The 26,650-nt window shown below is 40.6% G+C and overlaps 2 protein-coding genes across 2 annotated transcripts; both read right to left on the reverse strand.

Annotated features, from left to right (window-relative positions):
• Positions 1–6,871: 6,871 nt before the first annotated feature.
• On the reverse strand, positions 6,872–14,116 carry LOC116512676 (mas-related G-protein coupled receptor member H-like). The gene is made up of 3 exons (XM_032223281.1): positions 13,957–14,116; positions 11,605–11,694; positions 6,872–8,510 (listed from the first exon to the last, which is right to left on the reverse strand). The coding sequence occupies exon 3, from the start codon at positions 8,459–8,461 to the stop codon at positions 7,541–7,543; it is 921 nt and encodes a 306-aa protein (XP_032079172.1). The 5' UTR covers positions 8,462–8,510; positions 11,605–11,694; positions 13,957–14,116; the 3' UTR covers positions 6,872–7,540.
• A 6,350-nt stretch (positions 14,117–20,466) lies between these two features.
• On the reverse strand, positions 20,467–25,886 carry LOC116512531 (mas-related G-protein coupled receptor member H-like). Its single transcript, XM_032223066.1, has 3 exons — positions 25,855–25,886; positions 24,204–24,293; positions 20,467–22,493 (listed from the first exon to the last, which is right to left on the reverse strand). Exon 3 carries the CDS (start codon positions 22,448–22,450, stop codon positions 21,518–21,520), a length of 933 nt encoding a protein of 310 aa, XP_032078957.1. The 5' UTR covers positions 22,451–22,493; positions 24,204–24,293; positions 25,855–25,886; the 3' UTR covers positions 20,467–21,517.
• Between the last annotated feature and the right edge of the window lie 764 nt (positions 25,887–26,650).

Consider the following 26,650-nt stretch of genomic DNA (forward strand, 5'->3'; position numbering starts at 1 on the left):
CATAACATTCATGACTGAATTTGAATGGGTTTCTGATTGGTTCTATCTTATTTTTACTTATTGTTGCTTCCTTATACGAATTAACTGCCTCTAGGTAACATCTGGAAGCAGGGGGTGAGGTTGGTGCTTCCTCTGTATTTGTAACAATCTTATTTCTAGAAAGCAAAACGAGCTGATTATTTTTTTAAAAGCCATGCAGTTCATGGTTCCACCACAAAACCGCGGAAGACAAAATCGCGCTCGATGAAAGCGCGTACGTGATGTCATCACAGTGCGACGAAAACATCGCGCTGTGATCGATAAATGTAAAAATAAAGCGAAAACCTAACCCTAACCCCCCCAAACCTAACCCTAACCCTAACCCTAAACCTAACCCTTAACCTAACCCTAAATCTAACCCTAAACCTAACCCTTAACCTAACGCTAAACCTAACGCTAACCCTTAACCTAACGCTAAACGTAACCCTAACGCTCTAAACCTAACCCTAACCCTTAACCTAACCCTAACCCTAAACCTAAACCTAACCCTTACCTTTATGTGAATTGGCTTGCTTTAATTTTATTTTTATTTCAAATTTTAATTTTTTTCGTCGTGCTGTGATGACGTCAAATGCGCACTTTCGTCGAGCGTGCTTTTGTGGACCGCGCTTTTGACGGGTCACGGCAGTTCATATCCTGCACAGCATTATTTGTGGATTGAGGTTGACATCTCTTTCAATTCCTTATAGGTCTATTCAGATGAAAGAGCCAATATGTTGAAAGAGATTTGGTCCCACCTCTAAGCTTACACCCTCAAGTGTAAGTTACTCATTGCTACTCCAAAAGAAGAATAGAGGTCTTTCAAGTGGTCTTCTATTTCCCTCAAGTAACTTTATCTTTTTTGAAGACCTTTTGCAAAATGACCTTCATGCTCTCCTTGGACTGAGTTCCTTTTTTTCTCCCAACTAAAAAAATAGATCACTGGGTGAATAATGCTATTTAGGCAGGAAAATAGTATACTACACATAGTCCAATGTTCCAGTTGACTGTCAACTTTGGTATTCGAAAAAACTAATAATCATTGCAAAGACACAGACTGGAAAAGAAAGGATGAGGAAACAGAGAAGGGTAATTAAAATCATCAGTAAAAGCTGACCCTTATTTTTCTGTTTAGGTTTAAAAGACACTTTGATGAAAAGGGCCACAGTAGAGATTGGGATCAATGGAAGGCAAACTATAGCAGTCAGGAGGAAATGGAGAATGGCCACTTTGTAATTTACAAAGATTTGCATAACAGTGATAATTCCACTCAGGAGGAAAGAGGAGATCCACAGGAGGACACACAACATGGAGGACAGATGTTTTGGCCAGGAACAGTGACCAAAGGACAGCCACACACCGGTCAATGCAGATGACCATCAGAAGTACATTTGCATTGATCTATATCACACAGGAGAAATAGAGGTAGAAGTCGTAGAGAATGCCACTTCCTTGAAGATTGGTAAATGAAGCAATACCATATATAAATATAGATGCCAGGTACTCAAAGTCTGCAATGGCCAAGTTAAGGATGAATGTGGTGAAACAGTTTCTCTTAATCTGGAAGCATTTAGCATTTTTTAGCATTTTATTGAGATTTATAGGCCGCCCTTCTCCCTGAGGGGACTCAGGGCGGCTTACAATCACAAGGGGAGGGGGTGCAGTACCGAGAGACAAACAATAGTGAACAAAATAAAATGGTAAACCACAACATGAATTCAACAGTCAACACTCGGGCGGGTAGATTGGAAACCTATCCCCAGGCCTGCTGGGAGAGCCAGGTCTTGAGGGCTGTGCGGAAGGTCTGGATGGTGGTGAGGGTACGAATCTCAACGGGGAGCTCGTTCCACAGGGTCGGAGCTGCAATAGAAAAGGCTCTCCTCCGTGGCCAAGTAGCCAGATGATGTAGCCATTGCCCACCAATCCAATACAACAGGTAATTAAAATAATATCTCTCCAAAATATCCATCCTAAATTAGAAGGGATTGATCTCTCCTGCGTACACATATAAGTCATCAGTATTGTTATATTGATAATAGTTCTCGGCAGCATCCACACCTCTCAGGCTGGAATTCATCATTATGCTTTTGTAAGTCTCTGACAATCTTTTTGACTGGAAGCTCCTATTAGAAGAAAAGAAAGAAGAGGGTATTCAGTTAGTCCTCTCTCCTGAATCAGGGGTCTTTTCGAATCAGGGGACCAGTGGAGGGGACGTAGGCAGTGGGGGAAGAGGGGACAGTTTTGCACATAGGCGTACTGCTTTCATAAATGCAGCTTTATACTTGCGTCAACATGCTTGTCATGACTTCACCCGGTTTCCTAAAAAGCTGCAGACCATCAACATGTCATGCACCACAGGTTGCGGTTCCCTGTCCTAAATAGTACCAATATTATCATAGCTTCCAGTATCTAAGGGTTTGCCACAAAGAAGACAGGGTCATCCAAAGCACCTGAAGGCAGAACTAGAATAAGAAATTGATCAAGGAGAGAACCAACCTAGAACGAAGCAGAAAATCTCAGATACTTAGAACAATAAATCAGTGGAGTGGCTTTCCTTCATAAGCTGTGGTCCTCCAGCACTGCAGGATTTTAAGAAGATATTGGACAGCCATTTATCTGGAATGGTATAGGATCTCCTGCTTGATCAGTGAGTTGGACTAGAAGACCTCTGAAGCCCTTCCAAATCTGTTATACTATTATTCTATTTTTCCTTAGCTTGACTGATGTGGCTGCAGTAATGAGCCAACTCTATGAACTGTTTATTGCCACATTTAAGGGGTGTGTTGCTCCATCCATGCTTCTCAATACATATCTGAACATGTAATTGGTATTTGTATTGGATGATTTCACTCTACTGAAATTCAGCAATGTCCTCTCTGCTATTTTGCCACCATTGTTTTGTTAGAGTCAACATCCCCTTGTGAGCTACAAAGGAAAAATTAGTAATTATGTATGGAAACATTTTCCCCAATGTTTGTTGTTGTGATTTTCTGCATGAAGTATAACAGAGATAATTAGAGATAATCATAAGAATCTGTGTATGTATGTGTGTGTGTGTATGTATGTATGTATGTATGCATGCATGCATGTGTATGTATGTATATATATATATATATGTATGTGTGTGTGTATGTATGTATGTATATATGTATATATATATGTGTGTGTGTGTGTGCATGTATATGTGTGTATGTGTGTATGTATATATGTATATATATATGTGTGTGTATGTGTGTATGTGTATGTGTATGTGTATGTGTCTGTCTGTCTGTCTGTCTATCTATCTATCTATCTATCTATCTATCTATCTATCTATCTATCTATCTATCTATCTATCTATCTATCTATCTATCAATCACCTGAAACTAGCAGTTAGGAGATAATATGTGGGGAAAATTCCCTTCTAAGGGAGAAATGAGCAGCTTACACATTTTTTGGAGCTACAAATACTTTTAAAAAAGGGAGTAGAAATCTTCAAAGGTGTGTTTATTAAAAGAACTGGGTTCAGAATAGCAGGTCAGGATTGATCTCCTGAAGAAAACATTGAGAGCTTTTGCTTTTGGCATGAAAAAGAAACACTAAAAGATCCATACATACTCTGTGTCTTGTCTAATTAGAATCTACCACCGTGTGATACAAGATGTGGTCCTTTTCTGTCTAAGATAATCACCAACAGTCAGCATAGAAGAGAGAGAGAATTGGCTTGAGCCTGCTAGGGGACAGGAACCAACATCCAAGGCAGGAAGAGTTAAATTTTGAAGAAATGTAGCATCTCCTTTGAGACAAAGCTTTTTGGGAACAGGGGAGGCTGATCTCCAGATTATATTTCTTTTAAGATGCTGTGATTAAGGGTACTAGTTGCTGATTGACATGTGAAGACCAAAGAACAAAACTTCCCCATAGTTGGATTTCTCAGCTGATAAATGACACTTTGACCACTGAGGAAGAGACCCAGCTGATTATAATGATTTAACTGTACAGTTTTGATACTATCTTCTACTTAATGTTCATTCCCCCTCTTTGGTCATTAGAAATATGAGGATGGGGGTAATGAAGCTTAATATCCTTGCCTGGGGATGCATTTCTGAGCATATCCCAAAGAAGAGGTTGTTGTTGTTAAAAATATTTTGCTCTGGGCAATCAAGCTCAGAGACTCCCCAAAAGAGAATTCTTTCCCTGCAGATTTGTAGAATGGCCAAGGACTTTTTGCTTCCACCAGTAGCTGCTTCCCTGTTTAGCAATAGTAAACAGAAACTTTAGTTCCTTAATTAAGTTTCTGTTTACTATTGTTAAACAGAAACTTAATTAAGGAACTACCAACACTCTGAACAACAGTGACAGGGCAAGATATTGTATATAAACAAAGGCCAAAATCCCACTCTCGTTTAGTACTGATAATGTTACCTAGTGAGATAACAAAATGTCTTTAAACAAGCAATGAAACTTGGAGAACACAAAGGACCCCAAAGAGAAGTCTTTCCCTGCAGTAAAGGACTTTTTGAACCCACCTGTAGCTGCTGCTTCCCTGCTTAACTAGCCATCTTTCTATCTTTTCTTACTGACCTGGAGATTTAAGATTTTGCCTGTGGCCTCTTTTTCTCTTCTGTTGTTTCCAAGGTCTGGAATATGTTTGAAAATGGTCCTTCTTGCTATTTCCCCTTCTTAGTAAGAGGATAAAGCATCACTGTTAATTACGGGATTTGAACTGGTTTCTAATGGCTTCTATTTCTATCTTACTCATTGTTGCTTCATTCTGAATTCTGAATAATGTATCTGAGGACTTGGACAACATGGAACTTCACTGACTTCCCAATAGGTGGCTCCCAAGAGTTAGAAGATACAGGCAGTCACCAACAGGGGGCGTAGTAAACAGAAGAAGATTACATAAAGTGGGGAATGGATTTTTGCTTTGGGGGAATTTTCATCTTGAGATTTAGATTCATTTTGCAACATGGGAGTATTAAGATACATTGAGCTTTGAGACATGTTGAGTTTTTGCATTTTCAACTTTACTTAGAGTGTGTCTAATTGTTTGTGGAATGGGGTAAATAAAACTATCTGCCAAACATTTCCAGGTTTTTCAAGCATCACAATCTGGATGTTGTACTAGTGAACCAAAGGGCGGACTCTTTTGTGATTCTAGCTTAAAGCAAATTCTTAAAACTTTGTACACTTACTGGAAAAAAAAAATTGTGTGACTCGACTTTATTGTGATACTTCCTTTATTCTGATGGTCTGGAATCAAACCCATAATATCTCCTTGGTGTGCCAAGTAAATGAGATGAAGAGTGTAAAATAGATGAGAGAGGTAAGGGAAGACGAGTGGGATAGGAGAGAGGGCAGGGGGGAAGAGGAAGAGAGAAAGAAGGAGTGGAAAGGGGAGAGGAGAAGGAAAGAGGAAGGGGAAGTAGAGAAGAGAAGGGCAGCAGAGGGAAGAAAGGAAGTAGAAATAGCAATAGCAGTTAGCAGTTAGACTTATATACCACTTCATAGGGCTTTTAGCCCTCTCTAAGCGGTTTACAGAGTCAGCATATTGCCCCCATCAACAATCCGGGTCCTCATTTTACCCACCTCGGAAGGATGGAAGGCTGAGTCAACCCTGAGCCGGTGAGATTTGAACAGCCGAACTGCAGAACTGCAGTCAGCTGGAGTAGCCTGCAGTGCTGCATTTAACCACTGCGCCACCTAGGCTCTCAAGTAGGGAGGAGGAGGAGGAGAGAGGGAGAATAAAGTGATGGATAAGGTACAAATATGGTGTATGGAGAGCAGAAGAGCCCATAATTGTTTTTGGGAGTTGATGGTAAGATGAATTGATGTAAACATTTAATTATACAATGTCATGTTGGCTATGTAATAGTATACATGTGGTTATATAGTACGAAAATGAAAAAATAAAAAACTTTATAAATAAAAAATATATATTTTGGTGTGCCTGTATATTACTTGGTTACAGTGGTTTTTATACAACAGAACTGATGATTATTAACACACTGTGGTTTAGATAACTTCAACATTTAAGGACAAAGAAAAAAGTTCACATTAATATTGATTATAAACTACATGTTTTTGCTGATAAGCATGATGTTTTTTAAATTTTACATCTAAACAAGGCATTAATCGACTACATAAAAATAATAAGGTTATTAAATAATAACAATTCTAGCGTAAGCTTGAAACTTTATTCTAAGGACTGAACTGTACTGCTCCTTGTAGTTTATGCAGAAAAAGACAATGGGAAAAAAAAGCGAGGGAATAACAACAAAATAGAAAAAGATCTGCTTTCTCACTTTGTTCTTTTTTGTGTCTACCGACCTGCAGTATCGGTAAACATTTAGGCACTCTTTGAAACCCTATTTTAAACATTTGTTTTTGGCATGCTCTGCAGTGAGTCTTTCGAAAACACCCTAATCCAGGAACTGCAAACTCAGAAAAACAATCAAACAATAAATAGCGGTCTAATCAAGGGGAAAAAAATAATCCCCCCCAACTTGACATGACAAGCCATTGTATATAAATGGTTTGGCGGCTCCTCGGGGGAGGGCCTTCTCTGTAGCTGCTCCGGCCCTATGGAACGATCTACCCCCAGAGATCCGGACCCTCCCCACTCTCGCGGCCTTCAAAAAGTCTATTAAGACCTGGCTTTTCCGGCAGGCCTGGGGCTGTTGACCTCTTGAATGAGGTCCAGCCCCACTACGGTTGAGTGTGTGTTGTGTTTTAACCTGCTTTGTCTTTTACTTTTTAAACTTTTTAGTACTTCTTAAATTGTCTTTTATGTAGGCCGACCGGAGTCCTTCGGGATTGGGTGGCATATAAATTTCTTAAACTTAAACTTAAATAAAGACCAAACCTCATTCCCTTCTAGCACTGATGATGTTACCTAGTCAAGTAACTAAATGTCTGCCAGCAATCAAGCTCAGAGACCTCTGAGGACAAAAGAGAAGTCTTTCCTGGCAAATTTCTAGAATTGCTTTTTGTACCCACCTGTAGCTGCTTCCCTGCTTAACTAAACATCTTTCCATCCTTTCTTACTGACTGGGAATTTCAGATTTTGCCTGTTGTCTATTTTTCTCTTCTGGAGTATGCCTGAAAATGGACTCCCTTGTTCTTTCCCCTTTTTAGCAACAGTTTAAAGTCTTAACATTCAATATTGAATTTGAACTGGTTTGTGACCAGTTGTATCTTATTTTTCCTTATTGTTGCTTCATCTCACGAATTAACTGACTTTGGGTAACATCTGGAAGGTTGGTGCTTCCCCTGTATTTGTAAAAACCTTATTTCTAGAAAGCAAAATAAGCTGAGTATTTTACAAATGTGGTGCAGTTCATGTCCTGCACAGCATTAGTTATTGACTGATGTAGACATCTCTTACAATTCTCTGTAAGTCTATTCAGATGAAAGAGCCAATATGTTGAAAGAGATTTGGTCCCACCTCTAAGCTTACAGCCTCAAGTGTAAGTTATTCATTGCTACTCCGAAAGAAACACAGAGGTCTTGCAAGTGGGTTTGAGCTATTCTATTTCCCTCAAGCAACTTCACCTTCTTTGAAGACCTTTTGCAAAAGGGTCTTCATGCTCTCCTTGGACTGAGCTCCTTTCTTTCTCCCAAGTAGAAAATAGATCACTGGGTTAATGCTGCTATTTAGGCAGGAAAACAGCATGACACACATCAACCGGTATGCCGGTTGATTGTCAAAATTGGTACTTGAAAACCCTATAATCATTGCAAAGACACATAATGGAAAGTCAAGGATGAGGAAACAGAGAAGAGCAATTAAAATCATCAGTAAAAGCCGACCCTTCTTTTTCTGTTTAGGTTTAAAACACACTTTGGTGAAAAGGATCACAGTAGAGATTGTGATCAATGGAAGGCAAACTATAGCAGTCAGAAGAAAAGGGAGAACGTCCACTTCGTACTTTAGAAAGATTTCCATAACACTCATCATTGCACTCAGGAGGAAAGAAGACATCCAGAGGAACACGCAGATAGCAGAAGACAAATCTTTTGGCCGGGAACAGTGATGCCAGATTGGGAAGAGGACACAAACACACCGGTCGATGCTGATGGCTGTCAGAAGAAAGTTTGCACTGATGTACATCACTCGGATGAAAGAGACAAGGAAGTGATCAAAAATGTCCCCTTTTTTAAAACAGGTAAATGAAGTAATACTATATATAAACATAGATGCCAGGTACCCAAAGTCTGAAACAGCCAAGTTAAGGATGAATGTAGTGAAACAATTCCTCTTAATCTGGAAGCCAAGTAGCCAGATGATGTAGGCATTGCCCACCAGTCCAATACAACAGGTAATTAAAGAAATGCTTATCCATACATTCCGTCCTAAAACATTAGGGGTCCTCCCTTCTGCGTGCACATATAAGTCATTGGTATTGTTATTTTCAGAATAGTCCTTTGTAGCATTCAACTCTCCCAGGCTGGAATTCATTATTCAGCTTTTGTAAATCTCTGACAATCCTTTTGACTGGAAGGTCCTACTGGAAGAAAAGAAAGAAGAGTGGATTCAGTCACTCCTGTCTCATAAACCAGGAGACAACAATCTGCGGCTCCGGAGCCACATGTGGCTCTTTCTTCCCTCTGCTGCGTCTCCGACACTGGTTGGCGCCACAATTTTGAGAGGAACTTCAGTGCACCAGGGGAAGACTCTATGGCAAGGGGAGGGTTTTCTAGTTGTCTCCACAATTGATAGGGCTTTCGGTTATGTCAGGTAGAGGAAAAAGTATGTCGCACTAGGAGGAGACTCTATGGTGAGGGAACAGAACTTCCGGTCAGCTCCAGAATTGAACAAGGGGCTTCCGGTTAGGACCTTTGCCATTCCTGGTGTTTTCTTTTCTGTAGGAAACGGGTCCAAATGGCTCTTTGAGTATTTAAGTTTGCCGACCCCTGTCCTAAACCAGTGGTCTTTCCAGCTGAGGGGGTGAAGCCAATGGGGGGAAAAGCGGGGGTGGTTTTGCACAGAGGCGTACTGCTTTCACAAATGCAGATTTGTATGTACGTGCTTGCATTCACGTGCTCATCCATGACTTCAGCCCAGTTCCTAATGGGCTATGGACCATCACCAGATACATATACTGCAGGTTGGAGACCCTGCCCTACATAACACCAACATTATCATAGCTTCCAGTATCTAAGGGTTTGCCACAAAGAAGAGGGGATCAACCTATTCTCCAATTCTCCAAGGTTTGCCTGGTGCGCCAGTTGCGACCCTACCTGAACCGGGAGGCTCTCACAACAGTCACTCGGGCCCTTGTGACCTCTAGGCTGGAATACTGCAATGTGCTCTACATGGGGCTGCCCTTGAAGAGCATCCGGCGACTTCAGGTAGTCCAGAATGCGGCCGCGCGAGTGATTGTGGGTGCACCTCGGTTCGCCCACATAACACCTATCCTCCGCGAGCTGTGCTGGCTACCTGTTGATCTCCGGGTGCGCTTCAAGGTGCTACTTACCACCTACAAAGCCCTTCATGGTAGTGGATCTAGGTACTTGAGAGACCGCCTCCTGCCAATTACCTCCTCACGACCCATTAGATCGCATAGATTGGGCCTCCTCCGAGTTCCATCTGCCAGTCAGTGTCGACTGGCAACTACGCGGAGGAGAGCCTTTTCAGTAGCAGCTCCGACCCTTTGGAATGATCTCCCCGTGGAGATTCGTACCCTCACCACCCTCCAGACCTTCCGCACAGCCCTCAAGACCTGGCTATCCCGTCAGGCCTGGGGTTAAAGATTATAATCCATCCCCGCCCGAATGTTGAATGAATGTTGCTTTACTCTTTTAATTATGTATTGTCCTATATGTCATTGTATGTTTCCCCTTCCTATATAAGTTGTAAGCCGCCCTGAGTCCCCTCAGGGAAAAGGGCGGCCTATAAATAAACTTAAAAGCAAAGCAAAAGCAAAAGCAAATCACCTGAAGGCAGAACAAAAACAGCAAATTTATCAAGGAGAGAACCAACCTAGAATGAAGCAGAAAATCCCCCAAAATTAGAGCAAATACGAGGCTTCCTTCAGAAGTTGTGGGTGCTCAACTGTGCAGGATTTTAAGAAGATATTGGACAACCATCTGGATCTCCTGCCTGATCAGGAAGTTGGACTAGAAGACTTCCAAAGACCTTCCAACTCTGTTATACTATTATTCTACTTTTCCTGTGAATAGCTTGAGTAATGTGGCTGCAGTAATGAGTAATGTAAACTGTTAAACTGTTTATTGCAACATCTAAGGGGGATGTTGCTTTATTCATGCTTCTCAATACATATCTGAAAAAGGTTTTGGTATTGGATTGTATTGGATGTTGTTACTGAACTGAAATTCATCAATGTTCACTCTGCCACTTTGCCCCTGTTGCACTATGACATTCAAAATTTCCAGGTGAGCGTCAAAGCAAAAATTAGTATTTAAGTTAAGGAAGCATTTTTCCCAATGCTTGTTCTTGTTATGGTGATATGCTGCCTGGAGTATAACAGAGATGATAAGAGATAGTCATAAGAAAATATATCTATGACTTGAAACTAGGAGTTAGGAGATAATATGAGGGGAAAATTCCCTCCCAAGGGAGAAATGGACAGCTGACACATTTTTGGGAGCTACAGATACACATACAAACCCCATTTTAGTCTACTTAAGGAACAGAATAACAATAAAAGAAAATAGAAAAACCAGTCACAACTTTTGTAGGCTGTCCCACTGATTAATTGTTCCCATTACCAGTAAATCTCTTCTTAGTTCTAGGTTGGTTCTCTCCTTCATGAGTTAAACATAGAAGATTTCCTGTACATTTGGGTGAAAACTTTCAGTGATTAACTAGAACTTTACACACTCACAAACACAAAGGGGGGGGGGAGATTTTCATAAAGAACTGAAGAACCAAAAGTGATGAAAAACAATTATGGGTAAGATAAGGAAACATCTTATTCCCTTGAGCTTGGATTCCAAACAGTTTATGCTTATATTCTTCTGTCACAATGGCTAAATGCCACATACCTCCCAGCGGCCAGTAAGATCCCACAGATTGGGCCTCCTTCAGATGCCGTCAGCCAGACAATGTCGGCTGGTGGGCCCCCGGAGGAGAGCCTTCTCTGTGGCTGCTCCAACTCTTTGGAATCAGCTACCCCTAGAGATCCGGACCATACCCACTCTCATGGCCTTCAGGAAAGCTGTAAAAACCTGGCTGTTCCAGCAGGCCTGGGGCTGTTGACCTCACTGTTGTGGTCCAGCCCCGATTAGAATGAATGTATGTAGTGTTGTGATTTTAAACCGTTTTTTTTTCTTGTTATGTGTTCGTTATGTGTCTTTTTTTTTTTTAAAGCCGCCTGGAGTCCTTCGGGATTGGGCGGCATATGAATTTTATAAATAATAATTTTATAAATAATAATAATAATAATAAATGTAGTTTGGAAAAGGAGTCAAAATTGGGAAAACTCAACTGGAGCTAATATGACAGTCAACATATAAATAGGACAAGAAACCTTTTGCTGTGCAATATTAGATATGGAAATGTACAGCTATTAAAGGAATGGCTATTACTATATTTGACTATCACTGGCTCTAATTAAACCTCCCAAAATTATAACATACCTGAATATGATGGTTCGCACTTTTCAAAGTTGGTGAGTGGAAGGTTATTGTTTCATACTTGGGATCTGCGTTGACTGAGGATAGCAGGACCTGCAGGCAAAATATCTTTAAATCCCATATAGATGAAGTTCATGAACAGAAGGGAAGTCCATCCACCCGATCTTGAGTTATAAGGTTCAAAGAATTGCCTGCAGATTTGGATATATCTGGAAGTGGAGCCTGAGCAGAAATCTTCAGAGGTGTTTTTAGATAAAGCACAGGGTTGAGTGCCAGCACTGCAGGTGAAAATCGATCTCCTGCAGAAAACCTGAAGAAGCTTTTGCTTCTGGCATGAAGAGGAAACCCCAGAATTCCATACATACTGTCCTGTCTAATCAGAATCCAACACCATGTGATACAAGATATGGTCCTTGCCTCTCTAAGATAATCACCAACACTCAGAAGAGAGAGAGAGATCTTGCTTGAGCCTGCTAGGGCAAGGGAACCAAAATCCAAGGCAGACAGAGTTAAATTTTGAAGAAATGTGGCATCTCTTTATAAAGAAATCATTTTGTGAACAGTGGAAATTGTTCTCCACATTATATTTCTTTTAGGATGCTCTGACTTAAGTAGACTATTTACTGATGGATGTTCCTGAAGCACGGAGATTACCTCAAAGAAGCATCTCATGGAGTACCTCAAAGAATTGAATCTGGCTGGTCTCTTTCAGAATCTAAGGATATGAGCTCTTTTTCAATAACTCCCCTTGGCCTCCACTCGATGCAGTTAGTTCCTGCTTCAGAGAAAGAAGAATTGAGCTGGACCAAGCTGCAAACTTTCTCAGAAAGAAGAAACTACAACTTGTGTCATATGCGTCTCTGATTTTCGCAACTTAAAGTGTCATCATATCAAAAGGCGAGTTTTAAGATCAGGAACTGAGATTTGGTTTCACACAGTGATTTATGGTATGATAAAATAAAAAGTAACATTTAAGAACCTTTTTACTAGATGTGTCCTACCTGGACACTACCTGTTTATATGTGCATAAATGGAAGAAGGAGTCTATATCCCACAGTGGAAATAATGGAATTTGAAAGAAAGATGATGGTGAAATTGTTTGCTCTGCTTAGAGACAATAATCTGAACAAATTCATTGTAGCTTGGAGATCATTTTTTTCTGAGTCTACATATTATGCTAAGCCAAAGTGTGACTGTGGTTTGTAAACAAGCCATGCTTATCAGATCAGCACATTCTGTGGAGCCAGAAAACTGAGATTAATGCCATTAACTTTTGTTTAGCAGGCTATACCTAAATAAATCACATCAAAGGTAGAGATTAAATCCATTTTATTCTTTCCAGAGTAGGTCATTTGGGAAATCTGAAATCAAAGGACCAGGGACAAAATTTTCCAGCATTTTTATGCCCGTGCTTGCAAAAAAGCATCATGGAATTTTAGAGATTGTCAAAGTAAACAGATCTAGCAGGCATTTCTTATCAGTCAAGTGTTTTCTTTTTGAGATCAGTCACTCTCAATTAAACTAACCTCACATTTTATTTTTTATTTCTCTTTTTATTTCAAAGGCTGTGAATTATGTTCATTCACAGCCCAAAATGAGTTCCAAATAGTTTGCAAGAGTCCTACAGTAGGCTGCCAAAGTCTTTTGGGATAAGGCTGATAAGCACCCACCTTTTTCTTCTTTGAAATGCTGCCAAAGACTTAATTGGCAATTAGCTTGTCAAGGCCACATGGAGCAAAGAATCCAAATGGAACTTCAGAATGTAAACCGACCAGCATGAACCAAGTTGCTTCTTGCAAAGGCCCATGTGCCTTTGCTCCTCATTTATGTCCTATGGGAGGGGCCAATCACTTCCAAGCCTTATTCCCAAGTTGTCCCTTCTACCTTAACTATTCTTGCCTTCTGGCAGCTCTGCACATGAACATATTGGGAACAGGCTCCCCCTGTTCCTCTTCCTTGCTGATCTCCAAATCTGGAGGCTCCAGAAGCAGCACATAACTCCCAGATGGCCCTGACCCCCTCTCTGCCTCTGATGCAGAGCCTTTGTCCAAACATTCCCCAGACTCCAGGACTGGCCCATGCTGCTCCCCAGGTCTACAGGCCACTGGCGGACCACAACACCTTGAGTTATTTATAAAAATAATAATAAAAGCAGGATATAAATGTATCTAAATAAACTAAATGAAAAGCAGAATAATGAACTGGTAATAGGATTTTCATGTGGTCCTTCTGTGGTATTAACTGATACCATCTTAAGGGTCCCCAAATCCTGTCCTAAACTAAAAAACCGAAAATCTACTTTGCCTGTAACAATTGCCACAACAGAAGCTCTACCTGGACAGCCCACCTACGTACCTGATGATCATATGAGGGATCTCCAGAGGGAACAAGCAGATCTCTTTCAGAATCCAAGCATCAGATGAGATCTCCGTGGGTGGCAATTGAAGCAATGGCAATTTGGGTAGAGAATTTAAAGGGCCCCAAGTTCCCAGCTTACGTAGAAAGAATACCAGAGAACTTGCTTCATAGTCTTCTCTGAATCTTACATATGTTCACACACAGCATTTGCGAAAGAAGGGCTTAAACATGTGATCTTAACTTGGAAGAAGGAACAATCTAAAAAAAGAAAAAAAAACCACCTAGCTGAAAAGCAGCCTGGTCTGGATGTCAAATTCATCATATTTGGAAAAGTTTTTCAGTTGGCCAAGTTGAACCAAATCGTTCTGCTGACTTCTAAACAGCTTGGGATTCTTAAAGAGTCTCTGTGGGAAAATTTGCAAGAAAATTCACGGGCCCTTCATTGAATGTGTAATCATTTCTTTATCTACTTTCTGAACCGCCCTCAAAACTGTGAATTTTGTTAGGATGCATAGTCAACCCTAGAGGGATGAAGCTGTTCAAGGAGCCGAGGTGGCGCAGTGGTTAGAGTGCAGCACTGCAGGCTACTTCAGCTGACTGTTAGCTGCAGTTCGGCGGTTCAAATCTCACCGGCTCAGCGTTGACTCAGCCTTCCATCCTTCCGAGGTGGGTAAAATGAGGACCCAGATTGTTGGGGGCGATATGCTGACTCTGTAAACCGCTTAGAGAGGGCTGAAAGCCCTATGAAGCAGTATATAAGTCTAACTGCTATTGCTATTGCTATTGCTAAGGAGACCAAGACATTCGCGGCTCTCTCTGTCTCTCTCTCTTTCCCACTCTCCAATCAGACACCGTACAAAACTGGAGATGACTCCCAATCAGAGGTGGGTTGCTCCTGGTTCAGCCCGGATCGTGTAAACTGGTAGTAGCAGTGGCGGGAGGCTCCACTCACCCACCTGGAGGCTTCTGCACATGCACAGAAGCTCAGGAGTACACCTGAACTGGGAATTAAAAAAAATCAACAACCCATCACTGCTTCCAATCACACCATCGCAGCTGCAGGGCAGGATGTCCTTGACTCTCTGATAAAAGAATGTTATTTTGACTATATATCTCCCATACTCCATATACCCCCCCTCCCATTTTCCCACAGTAGAAAATGTGGCAGGCCTGAAGGCCCAAATGTAAAAGATGGCTTCCAGGTCTGAAAATGGGTTGCTCTGATTTCTCAGAACACTAGGAGCATCCCAATTAACATAGCAGTTAGACTTATATACCGCTTCATAGGGCTTTCAGCCCTCTCTAAGCGGTTTACAGAGTCAGCATATTTGCCCCCAACAACAATCCGGGTCCTCATTTTACCCACCTCGGAAGGATGGAAGGCTGAGTCAACCCATGAACAAGAGGTATAAATGCCGTAGCTGTGCAACTGTCTTCAAAGGACAGGTGCGTATGTTCCATGTAGTACAGGGCACAGATGTCTACTCCAGCTTCAAGCAAGCAGGGAGCAATAAAGGGCAGCCAAGAGCATCAACAGCCCAAGAATCATTTATGCAGGTTCCTCACCTTCTCCAGATGGGTTCCCCAAATGGAGACTGGGCAGTGTGCACCACTGCAACTATCCTCCATATGATGCCCCAGGCCAGGTGAACCTCTTGTTCACAGCGCCCAGAAAGTGGCTTCATGGGACCCCAATTGACCCTCCCCACCCAACTCACAGAAAACTTCACCAAATGAGGAAGGAGGGAAGGAAGGAGAGAAGGAGAGAAGAAAGGAGGAAAGGAAGGAGGGAATGTAGGAGAGAAGGAAGGGGGGAAGGAAGGAGGAAAGGAAGGGGGAAAGGAAGGAGAGAAGGAGAAAAGAAAGGAGGGAAGGAAGGAAGGAGGGAAGGAAGGAGGGAAGGAGAGAAGGAGGGAAGGGGAAGGAGGGAGGGAAGGGGAGTAGGAGAGAAGAAACGAGGGAAGGAAAGAGGGAGGGAGGGAAGAAGTAGGACCGTTGTAAGATAAGATGGATCTATGGGATGTCAAAAAAGCAATCTTCAAGTATATTGTCAACAGTAGGGAAAAATTGTTATAAATACATATTATTAATAACAGTTATGAGATCATATAATTGTGAATGTATATATGAAATTGATAAAATAAAATAAAATTTAAAAAAAAAAGAAAACTTTACCAAATGGCTCATTCCATTAATCATGGCCACAGAAGAGTTGGCCATGACTTCAAAGATTCCCAAAGAGGAAAAAAATCCCCAAGCACTATCAAGTGTTTTTTTTTTAAATTATTTATTACCAAATTGGCATTTCTCAATTGTCATTGGGGAAAAACACCTTTTTGAGGTGTTCAGCCAGTGTTCTACAATAAAAATTTCAATACCGTGTTTCGCCAAAAATAAGACAGGGTCTTATTTTCTTTTGACCTCCCTCCCCCCCCCCCCCCGAAATAAGCACGGCCTTATTTCTGGAGAGGTCTTATTATTTTTTGAGGCACAGGAGCCAGCGAGCATGGTCACCTCATGGCTACTGCTGTGTTGCAATATTTGGGGGGAGAGCTTATTTTAGTGCATGTGCTCAAAAGCCCGATTGGTCTTATTATCTGGGGAGATCTTGTTTTCAGGGAGGTGGCGCAGTGGTTAAATGCAGTACTGCAGGCCACTTCAGCTGACTGCAGTTCTGCAGTTCAGCTGTTCAAATCTCACCGGCTCAGGGTTGACTCAGCCTTCCATCCTTCCGAGGTGGGTAAAATGAGGACCGGGATTGTTGTTGGGGGCAATATGCTGACTCTGTAAACCGCTTAGAGAGGGCTGAAAGCCCTATGAAGCGGTATATAAGTCTAACTGCTATTGCTATTGCTAAATGGGGTAATAACAATAAGAGTAATAAGCAGCCATCTTGCATTAGAAATGTTTTGTTTCTTGGGGTAGCTCATTTTTATTTTGTTCTTTTTGCCGTGAACCTAATTTTTGGATTCATCTCATTTTGCCAGAACTTTCCATTAAGGTAACAGCAGCACCTTTACAGGTAGTCCTCAACTTATAACCGTTTGTTTGGTGACTGTTTAAAGTTGCAATGGCACCGGAAAAATCCATTTTTCACACTTACAACTCTTACAGCATCCCCATAGTCATGCGATCAAAATTTGGATGCTTGTCAATTGGCATGAATTTATGATGGTTCCAGTGTGCTGGTCCCCTTTTGTCACCTTCTGACAAATAAAGTCAATGGAGAAGCCAGATTCACTTAACAACTGTGTGATTCACATAACAACCATGTCAAGAAAAGGCAGAAGATGGGGCTATACTCAATTGACAACTATCTTGCAATGGAAATTTTAGGCTCAGTTATGGTCATTCGAAAATTGTAATTTATCATTAAAGCCACATAGTTTCTGATTCAGCCTTTTGCAAGAAGCAAAATCTCCCTTAAAATATTTGAGTGAAGTAGATCATCCCATTAAGACAGAGCTTGATTTATTGGAGCAATGCTAAAAGTCTTGTGAACAGAGAAACTATGTTTTCTTAATCTGGGGTTTGGGTTTGGGATTGCAGATTTCCCTGTTAGTTGTCCACATCTTGCTCTTTCAAATCAAAATGGAAAACAAAACAGAAAGAAAAGACAGATCTCTTCTTGTACGTTCTAGAGGTTTTGTTTTCCTTCGAACACTTGCAGGAAATAGATGTTGCAACAGCTTTGTCTAACAGAGAAGGGAAATGGTTGGCGTATTTCAAAATAACACTCCATTGTGGTCGTGAAGTGTGTGACTTCTTTATTTAACTCATTGATTCCATCATCAAGGAGAAATGGGTTGAAATTGAACACTGGCACGACCGAGTAGTTCTGAGTTTGGATTTCTTTGGTCCATGGAGAATCACCACCTTTCATCTTGGATGGGTGGCACTGCCCCAAACAGATCCACTGCATAATCTGGTGGTTCTCCTGGACGCATGACTCATGCTTGAAGAGCAGATGGCAGTCATGGCCATGAGGGCCTTTACCAGTGGTGGGTTTCAAAAATTGTTGGAACCTACTCTGTGGGTGTGGCCTCCTTTGTGGGAGTGGCTTGCCACCCATGTGACCAGATGGGAGTGGCTTGCCACCCATGTGACCGGATATGAAATTATGAATTAGTACTTAGGTCGGTCCAAGTAGCTATTCAGAAACTCTGGCATTGAAGCATGCAACTCTTAAAGCTGTCAAGTTACAAGATCCTTGCCAGTGGTGGGTTTCAAAAGTTTTTGGAACCTCTTCTGTAGGTGTGGCTTGCTTTCTGGATCCACTGGTGGAACCTCTTCTAACCGGTTCGGTAGATTTGGTTCTACCGAATAGGTGCAAACTGGTAGGAACCCACCTCTGGCCTTTACACAACTGTCGGTTGTGTGCCAGTTATGCCATTTCCTGTACCAACAATCCTTACTCATGGTCTCTTAGGGTCTAGATCAGGAGTCCTCAAGCTTTTTAAACAAGGGGCCAATTCACGGTCCCTCAGACTGTTGGGGGGCTGGACTGGCTGGGTGGGCGTGGCTAGATCATGTGACTGGGTGGGCATGGCCAATTTAACAGACCATTGAACAATGCACACAAATTAAACTGTAATTTGTTTTACCCCTTGGGGGGTGTTTTATTTGCCTTTTTTAAAAAATAGAATTTATTTTTATTTTCAAAACAAACACAACACATAAAATCTTCCTTCTTTACATACTGTAGAAAGTGTATCAGTTGGTTACAAAAGGTTTTCATGCATCTCTTCCACAGTCATCAAGCATAATTCATATTAACTCAAGTATTTTAACTCAAATATTTATACATGTTACCCTTATACCTCCATTTTTGTTTGTCTATAATTATTTAAACATCCTTCATCATAAAATATACCAATATTTAATACATAACCACATACTGGCATTTCATTTAATATTTCTAAAATCCTCCAATAACACTGAATCCTTATGTCCTATTCTAGCTAAAAGTCCATAATATTTTTTAAAAAACTTTTCTAATCCTCCTTTGCAAATCGCTGTTGGCAATTTTCATCTAGTTTCCTTATATTATACTCATACATATATATATAGGTTGTCATCATTATCCCTCCTTTATTTGACTATATCCTGTATCATAAAATTTTCCCCTAATCAAAACTTAACTGCATCTAATTTAATTCTTTTTTATTAACTTTTGTATATAATCCAAAAGGATTTCTAATCTTCCTTTATCTTCTTTCTATTCCCTGCTACTCCAATGTATGACAAATGTTAGACATTGTAAGCAAAGCTGCCTAATATGGATAGAATCTGTTTAACCTACCTGTGTTAGTTCTTCAATTCTGAATTTAAATAATGTATCCCAGGACTCGAAGACTTTGGATCTCATAAAATCCTCTCATAATTGAGGTAGGCACAGTGTTGAAACTCAGTTGAGTTCTTCCAACATGGAACTTCACTCTTTTTCCAGTAGGTGGCTCCCAAGAGTGGTGAAAGATGCAGGTAGTCACCAATAGGGGGCATAGTGAATAGAGGAAGATTACATAAAGCGGGATCTGGATTTTTGCTTGGGGAATTTTCGTTTTGAGATTGAGATTCATTTTGCAAAGTAGAGATATTAAGATACATTGAGCTTTGAGACATGTTGAGTTTTTGCATTTTCAACTTTACTAATAGGTGTCTAGTTGTTTGTGAAATGGGGTAAATAAAACTATCTGCCAAACATATCAAAGTTTTTCCAGCATCACAATCGGGATGTTGTGCTAGTGAACCAGAGGGTGGACTCTTTTGTGATTCCATCTTAAAGCTCATTCCTAAAACTTTGTTACATGGACTGAGAAACAAAATAATAATAATAATTGTGTGACTTGACTTTATTGTGATACTTACTTTATTGTGGAATCAAACCCATATCTCCTTGGTGTGCCTGTATATTACTTGGTTACAGTGCTTTTTATACAGTAGAACTGAAGATTATTAACATTCTGTTGTTTAGATAACTTAGACATTAAAAGACAAAGAAAAAGGTTTACATCAGTTCTGATTGTGAACTAAAGTTTTTGCTAATGAGCATAAGGTTTTTTTTTGTGATAAGTATAAGGGACGCGGAAACTCAGTGGCTAAGACGCTGAGCTTGTGGATTAGAAAGGTCGGCAGTTCAGTGGTTTGAATTCCTAGCACAGCGTAATGGAGTGAGCTCCCATTACTTGTTCCTGCTTCTGCCAATTTAGCAGTTCGAAAACATGTAAAAATGCACGTAGAAAAATAGGGACCACTTTGGTGGGAAGGTAACAGTGTTCCATGCACCTTTGCTGTTGAGTCATGCCAGCCACATGACCATGAAGACGTCTTCGGACAGCGCTGGTTCTTTGGCTTTGAAACAGAGACGAGCACCGCCCCCTAGAGTCGGGAACGACTAGCACATATACCATTTTAAGGTTATTTAAATTTGACATCTAAAGCTAAACATGGCATTAATAGACTACCGAAAAATAATAAAAAGGTTATAAAATAATAACAATTCTAGCTTAAGCTTAATACTTTATTCTGAGGTCTTAACAATATTGCTGCTTGCAGTTTATGCAGAAAAGGAAAAAGGAAACAAAAACAAGGGAATAACAACAAAATAGAAAAGGCTCTGCTTTCTCACTTCGTTCTTTTTTGTGTGTCTACCGACTTGCAGCATCTGTAAGCATTTAGGCCCTCTTTGAAAACATATTTTAAATATTCCTTTTTGGCATGCTCTGTAGTGAATCTTTTGAAAACACCCTACTCCAGGAACTACAAACTCAGAAAAACAATCAAATGGTAAATAGCAGTCTAATCAACCAAGGGGAAAAACAACACTCTCCCCAACTTTGCAAGCCATTGTATATAAGCAAAGACCAAACCTCATTCCCTTTTAGCACTGATGATGTTACCTAGTCAGGGAACTAAATGTCTGCAAACAATAAAGCTCAAAGACCCCCAAGGACCCCAAAAGAGAAGATTTTCTCTACAGATTTGTAGAATTGCTATGATCTTTTTGTACCCACCTGTAGCTGCTTCCCTGCTTAACTAAACACCTTTCCATCCTTTCTTACTGACCTGGGAATTTGAGATTTTGCCTGTGGCCTCTTTTTCCCTTCCGGAATGTGCTTCAAAACTTTCTCTCTTGTTCTTTCCCCCTTTTAGCAACAGTTTAAAGTCTTAACATTCATTACTCAATTTGAACTGGTTTCTGACTGGTTCTATCATATATATTTTTTCTTATTATTGCTTCATCTCATGCATTAACTGTCTTTAGGTAACATCTGGAAGCAAGGGGTGAGGTTGGTGCTTCCCCTGCATTACTAACAATCTTATTGCTAGAAAGCAAAATATGCTGAGTATTTTATAAATGCCACGCAGTTCATGTCCTACACAGCATTGGTTGTGTGATGTAGACATCTCTTACAATTCTCTATAGGTCTATTCAGATGAAAGAGCCAATATGTTGAAAGAGATTCAGTCCCACCTATAAGATGACAGCCTCAAGTGCAAGTTTTTCATTGCTACTCAGAAGGAAGAACAGAGGTCTTTTAAGTGAGTTTGAGCTCTTCTATCTCTCTCCAGTAGCTTCTCCTTCTTTGAAGACCTTTTGCAAAATGACCTTCATGCTCTCCTTGGACTGCACTCCTTTTTTCCTGCCAACTAGAAAGTAGATCACTGGGTTAATACTGCTGTTTAGGCAGGAAAACAGTGCAGTACAGTGAAGCCAATGGTATAGTCGATTGTCAAAGTTGGTATTTGAAAAGCTAATAATCATTCCAAAGATACATAATGGAAAAGCCAGGATGAGGAAACAGAGAAGAGTAATTAAAATCATCAGTAAAAGCCGACCCTTATTTTTCTGTTTTGGTTTAAGGCACACTTTGATGAAAAGGACCACAGTAGAGAATGTGATCAATGGAAGGCAAATTATAGCAATCAGAAGGAAATGGAGAAGGATCATTGGGTGTTTTAGAAAGATTTCCATAACACTGATAATTCCACTCAGGAGGAAACAGGAAATCCAGAGGATAGCACAGACAACAGAAGACAAATGATTTGGCCGGGAGCAGCGATGCCAGATTGGGAAGAGGATAGCCACACACCGGTCAATGCTGATGGCCGCCAGAAGAAAATTTGCATTGATGAGCATCACTCGGGTGAAATAGTTAAAGACGTAGTAGGAAATGTTGTATTGTAGAAAATTGGTAAAGGGATGGATATGATGTATAAATGCACATGTGACAAACCCGAAGTCTGCAATGGCCAAGTTAAGGATGAATGTGGTGAAACAGTTTCTCTTAATCTGGAAGCCAAGTAGCCAGATGATGTAGCCATTGCCCACCAATCCAATACAACAGGTAATTAAAATAAGGCCTAGCCAAACATTCTGTCCTAAAACAGTGAGGCCTTTCTCTTCTTCATACTCATATGAGTCACTGATATTGTTATATTCATGATAGTTCTGAGTAGCATCTAGGTCTCCCAGGCTAGAATTCATCATTAAGCATTTGTAATCCTCTGGAAATATGTTTGAATGGCAGCTCCTATTGGAAGAAAAGAAAAAACAGTGGATTCAATCATTCCTTTCTCCTAAATCAGTGCACAGGGGACCAGCAAAGGGGGTGAAGGCAGTGTGGGGGGGGGGAGGGGATGATTTGGCGCATAGACATACTGCTTTCACAAATGCAGCTTTGTGCTTGCACGCACGTGCTCGTCACCAGTTGAGTCAGTTTCTTAAAAGGCTCCGGACCATTAACAGGTCATGGACCACATGTTGGGGGTCCCCTGTCTTAAATAATACTAGTATTACCATAGCTTTCAGCATCTAACAGTTTGCCACAAATTAGATGAGGTCAACCTATTGTTCAAATCACTGAAGGGAGAACAAGAGCAACATTTATCAAGTAGAGAAATAACCTAGAACGAAGCAGAAAATCCCTGATATTTAGAACAATTACGAGGCTTCCTTCAGAAGCTGTGAGTGCTCTAACTCCGCAGGATTTTAAGAAGATATTGGACAACCATTTGTCTGTAATTGTATAGGATCACCTGCTTGATCAGGGAGTTGGACTAGAAGACTTCCAAAGGCCTTCCAACTCTGTTATACTGTTATTCTACATTTCCCGTGAGTGTTGTGGCTACAGTAATGAGCCGGCTCCTTGAACAGTTTATTGCCATATTTAAGGGGTGTGTTGCTCCATCCATGCTTCTCCATACATATCTGAAAATTTAATTGGTATTGGATTGTGTTGGATGATTTTAATGCACTGAAATTCAGCAATGTCCTCTCGGCCACTCTGTCACTGTTGCACTGTGACATTCAAAATTTCCAAGTGAGCGACAAAGCAAAAATTAGTATTTAAGTTAAGGAAGCATTTTTCCCAATGCTTGTTCTTCTTGTGGTAGTATGCTGCCTGGAGTATTACAGAGATAAGCAGAAGTAGCCTGCAGTACTGCACTCTAACTACTGAGCTACTGTGGCTCTTAAGATAATAAGAGATAATCATAAGAAAATATGATTTGAAACTAGCAATTAGGAGATGATATGAGGGGGGAAATATGCTGCTAACAGAGAAATGGGCAGGTGTTTTAAGTTTTGCCATTATAATTAAATTGTCACTCCTAAAAAGTTATGATGGGCATTCAAATGATCCCCATATTCTTAGGCTGTCTATTATGAATTTCATTAGAGCTACTGATACTTAAGTATATATGCATTTTCCCTTTTTTTAAGTAACAGAATAACAATAATAGAGTTAGAAGGACCACAACTTTTGGAGGCTGTTCTACTGGTTAATTGTTCTCATTTTCAGGAAATTTCTCCTTAGTTCTAGGTTGGTTCTCTCCCTCGTGAGTTAAGCACAGATTTCCTGTAAGTTTGGGTGAAATATTTTGGTGACTAACTAGAACTTTACCAGTCGATACACAAAAAGATAGGATGGATTTAGAACTGAAGAGCCAAAAGTGATGAAAAACAATTATGGGTAAGCTAAGAAAACATCTTATTCCCTTGATTTTGGATTCTGGACAATTTATGCTTGTATTGTTCTGTGTGACGGATAAAAGTAGGTTGGAAAATGAGTCAATACCAGGAAACTGCAATTGAGACTAATGTGACAGTTAGCTTATAGATATGAAAAGAAACATTTTGCTATGTAATAAAAGGCATAGAAAGGTATAGCTATTAAAGGAATGGCTATTACTCTATTTGCATATCTCTGGCTCTAATTAAACCTTCCCAGATTTTAACATACCTGAAAATGATGGCCCAAACTCTTCAAAGTTGGTGAGTACAAGATTATTGTTTCATAATCGGGGTCTGCATTGATTGAAAATAGCAGGACCTGCAGGCAAAATATTAAAGGAGCAGGGTTCAGAATAGCAGGTGAGAATCGACCTCCTGAAGAAAACATGGAGAGCTTTTGCTTCAAAGTTGGTGAGTAGAAAATTATTGTTTCATACTTGCGATCTGCATGGACTGAAGGTAGCAGGACCTGCAAGCAAAATGTCTTTAGGTCCTATTTAGATGAAGTTAATCAACAGAAGGGAAGTCTATTCACCCCATCTTGAGTTGGAAAGTTCAAAGAATTGCCTGCAGATTTGGATATATACCTGGAAGTGGAGCCTGAGCAGAAATCTTCAGAGATGTTTTTATTAAATGGACAGGGTTAAGAATAGCAGGTGAGGATCGACCTGCTGAAGAAAACACGGAGACCTTTTGCTTCTAAAATGAGAAAGAAACTCTAAAAGGTCCTTACATACTTTGTCTCCTGTCTAATCTGAACCCAGCACCATGTGATACAGGATGTGGTCCTTGTCTCTCTAAGATAATCACCAACCATCAGTGTAGAAGAAAGACAGTTGGCTTGAGCCTACAAGGGCAAAGGACCCAAAAGCCAAATCAGAGAGAGTTAACTTTTAAAGAAATGTAGCATCTCCTTATAAGGAAAGCTTTTTGGGAACAGGGGAGCTGTTCTCCACATTATATTTATTTTAAGATGCTCTGAATTAAGTAGACTATTTGCTGATTGACATAAGAAGATGAAAGAGCAAAACTTCCCTGACAGTTGGATTTCTCAGCTGATAAATGGGAGTTTGGGCACTGAGGAAGGGACCCAGCTGATCACAGTCATTCAACCGTACTGTCTGTTCTTTTGCTTTGATGCTACCTTCTATTTAATGTTTATTTCCCATCTTTGGTCTTTAGAAATATGAGGATGGGGACCATGAAGCTTAATATCTTTTCCTGGTAGATGCTTCTCTGGCCATGCCTCAAAGGTGCTTTTCCAAAGGGCAACTAGACTTTCTCTCTCTTTCTTTCTTTCTTTCTTTCTTTCTTTCTTTCTTTCTTTCTTTCTTTCTTTCTCTTTCTTTTTCTTTCTTTGAAAATACTTTCCTTCTTCTCCCCAAAGATTCTTCAGTTCTTCTTCAGAACTGAGCTTAACAGCCAAGGCTCTTGGACAGTCTCCTGATTCTACAGTTGGTGATTATCTTGCAAAAACAAGAACCAGATTGCCTTGTCACTTGATACTCACATTGATTGTGTAAGATAAAGAACGTATCTCATTGTCTGAGACTTTTAACAAGATCTGTTTAACCCATCCCAGAACAGAAATACCTTATTTTTCAGAGTATAAGATGCACCAAGGTGTCGAGGAGGCAAATTAAAAAAAGGAGGTACGTAGATAGAGGGATAGAGAGGGAGAGAGAGAGAAATATATATAGAGAGAAATACAGTAGGTAGGTAGGGAGAGAAAGAGAGAGTAGTTAGGTTGGTAGGTAAGTAGATAAAGGTATATATATAAATAGAGAGAAATACAGTAGGTAGGGAGGGAGAGAAAGAGAGAATAGGTAGAGTAGGTAGGTAGTAGTGTTGCAGCAGATTGAGGTTTGTAATCTACTTACGAAAGACCAGGACTTGAGACCACGAAGGTGAGAGAAACAGGTTTATTTGATGCATCGAGTTCACACACCAAAATCTGAACTGCCTGGGCTCTGCACAGGATGCTACTTTTATGCCGTGTTCCACACTGTGCATTCTCAAGGCGTTTCCATACACGAGACAAGCATGACATTTCGAAAAGGAGAAGTTCCTATAATGTTCTTAAGCTGTCAGCAGTTTTTACCTCTGTTCTATCTGACACCCATGCCTGGCTTCCTGTGCCCCTCCTTTACAGGGTCTTGCCACACTGTTCAGCTCTATTTTTAATACTTATGAGGAAGTTGGAGAGAAAGTTCACTCCAGCTAAAAGTCAACTTTGGAACTCCAGGGCACTAGAATGAAAAGCCAAGCTAATATGAATTTATAAGGTCCCATTCTATTAAGACCACCTAACCTGGCCAGCCACTGGTGGGTTTACCTGTGCACCCCCTCCTGCATCAGTAGGTAGAGAGATAGAGAGAGAAATAGAAAGAGAGCGAGAGAGAAATACAGTAGATAGGTAGGGAGAGAGTAGGTAGGTACATAGGTAGATAGAGGGGGAGAGAGAGAATTACATTAGGTAGGTAGCTGGAGAGAGAGTAGGTAGGCAGGTAGATGTTTCCAGATGTATTTATCCTTGGGCTGGAGAAGGAAATCGCTGACAATCTGCAGCACCTAACACTTTGTTTCGGCTGGCCCAGCCCTTGATCAATGTATTTCTCATCAACCAGTTAAAGAGCTTTCCAAAAGGAAAAAAAAGTTTTTGCACTCTGCAAACCT

The sequence above is a fragment of the Thamnophis elegans genome, chromosome 8, assembly GCF_009769535.1.
Source record: "Thamnophis elegans isolate rThaEle1 chromosome 8, rThaEle1.pri, whole genome shotgun sequence".
Taxonomy (NCBI): Eukaryota; Metazoa; Chordata; class Lepidosauria; order Squamata; family Colubridae; genus Thamnophis; species Thamnophis elegans.

Excerpts from the sequence above, each read along its gene's own strand:
- LOC116512531 (XM_032223066.1), bottom strand. The coding sequence starts at position 22,450 with ATGATGAATTCTAGCCTGGGAGACCTAGATGCTACTCAGAACTATCAT.
- LOC116512676 (XM_032223281.1), bottom strand. The coding sequence starts at position 8,461 with ATGAATTCCAGCCTGGGAGAGTTGAATGCTACAAAGGACTATTCTGAA.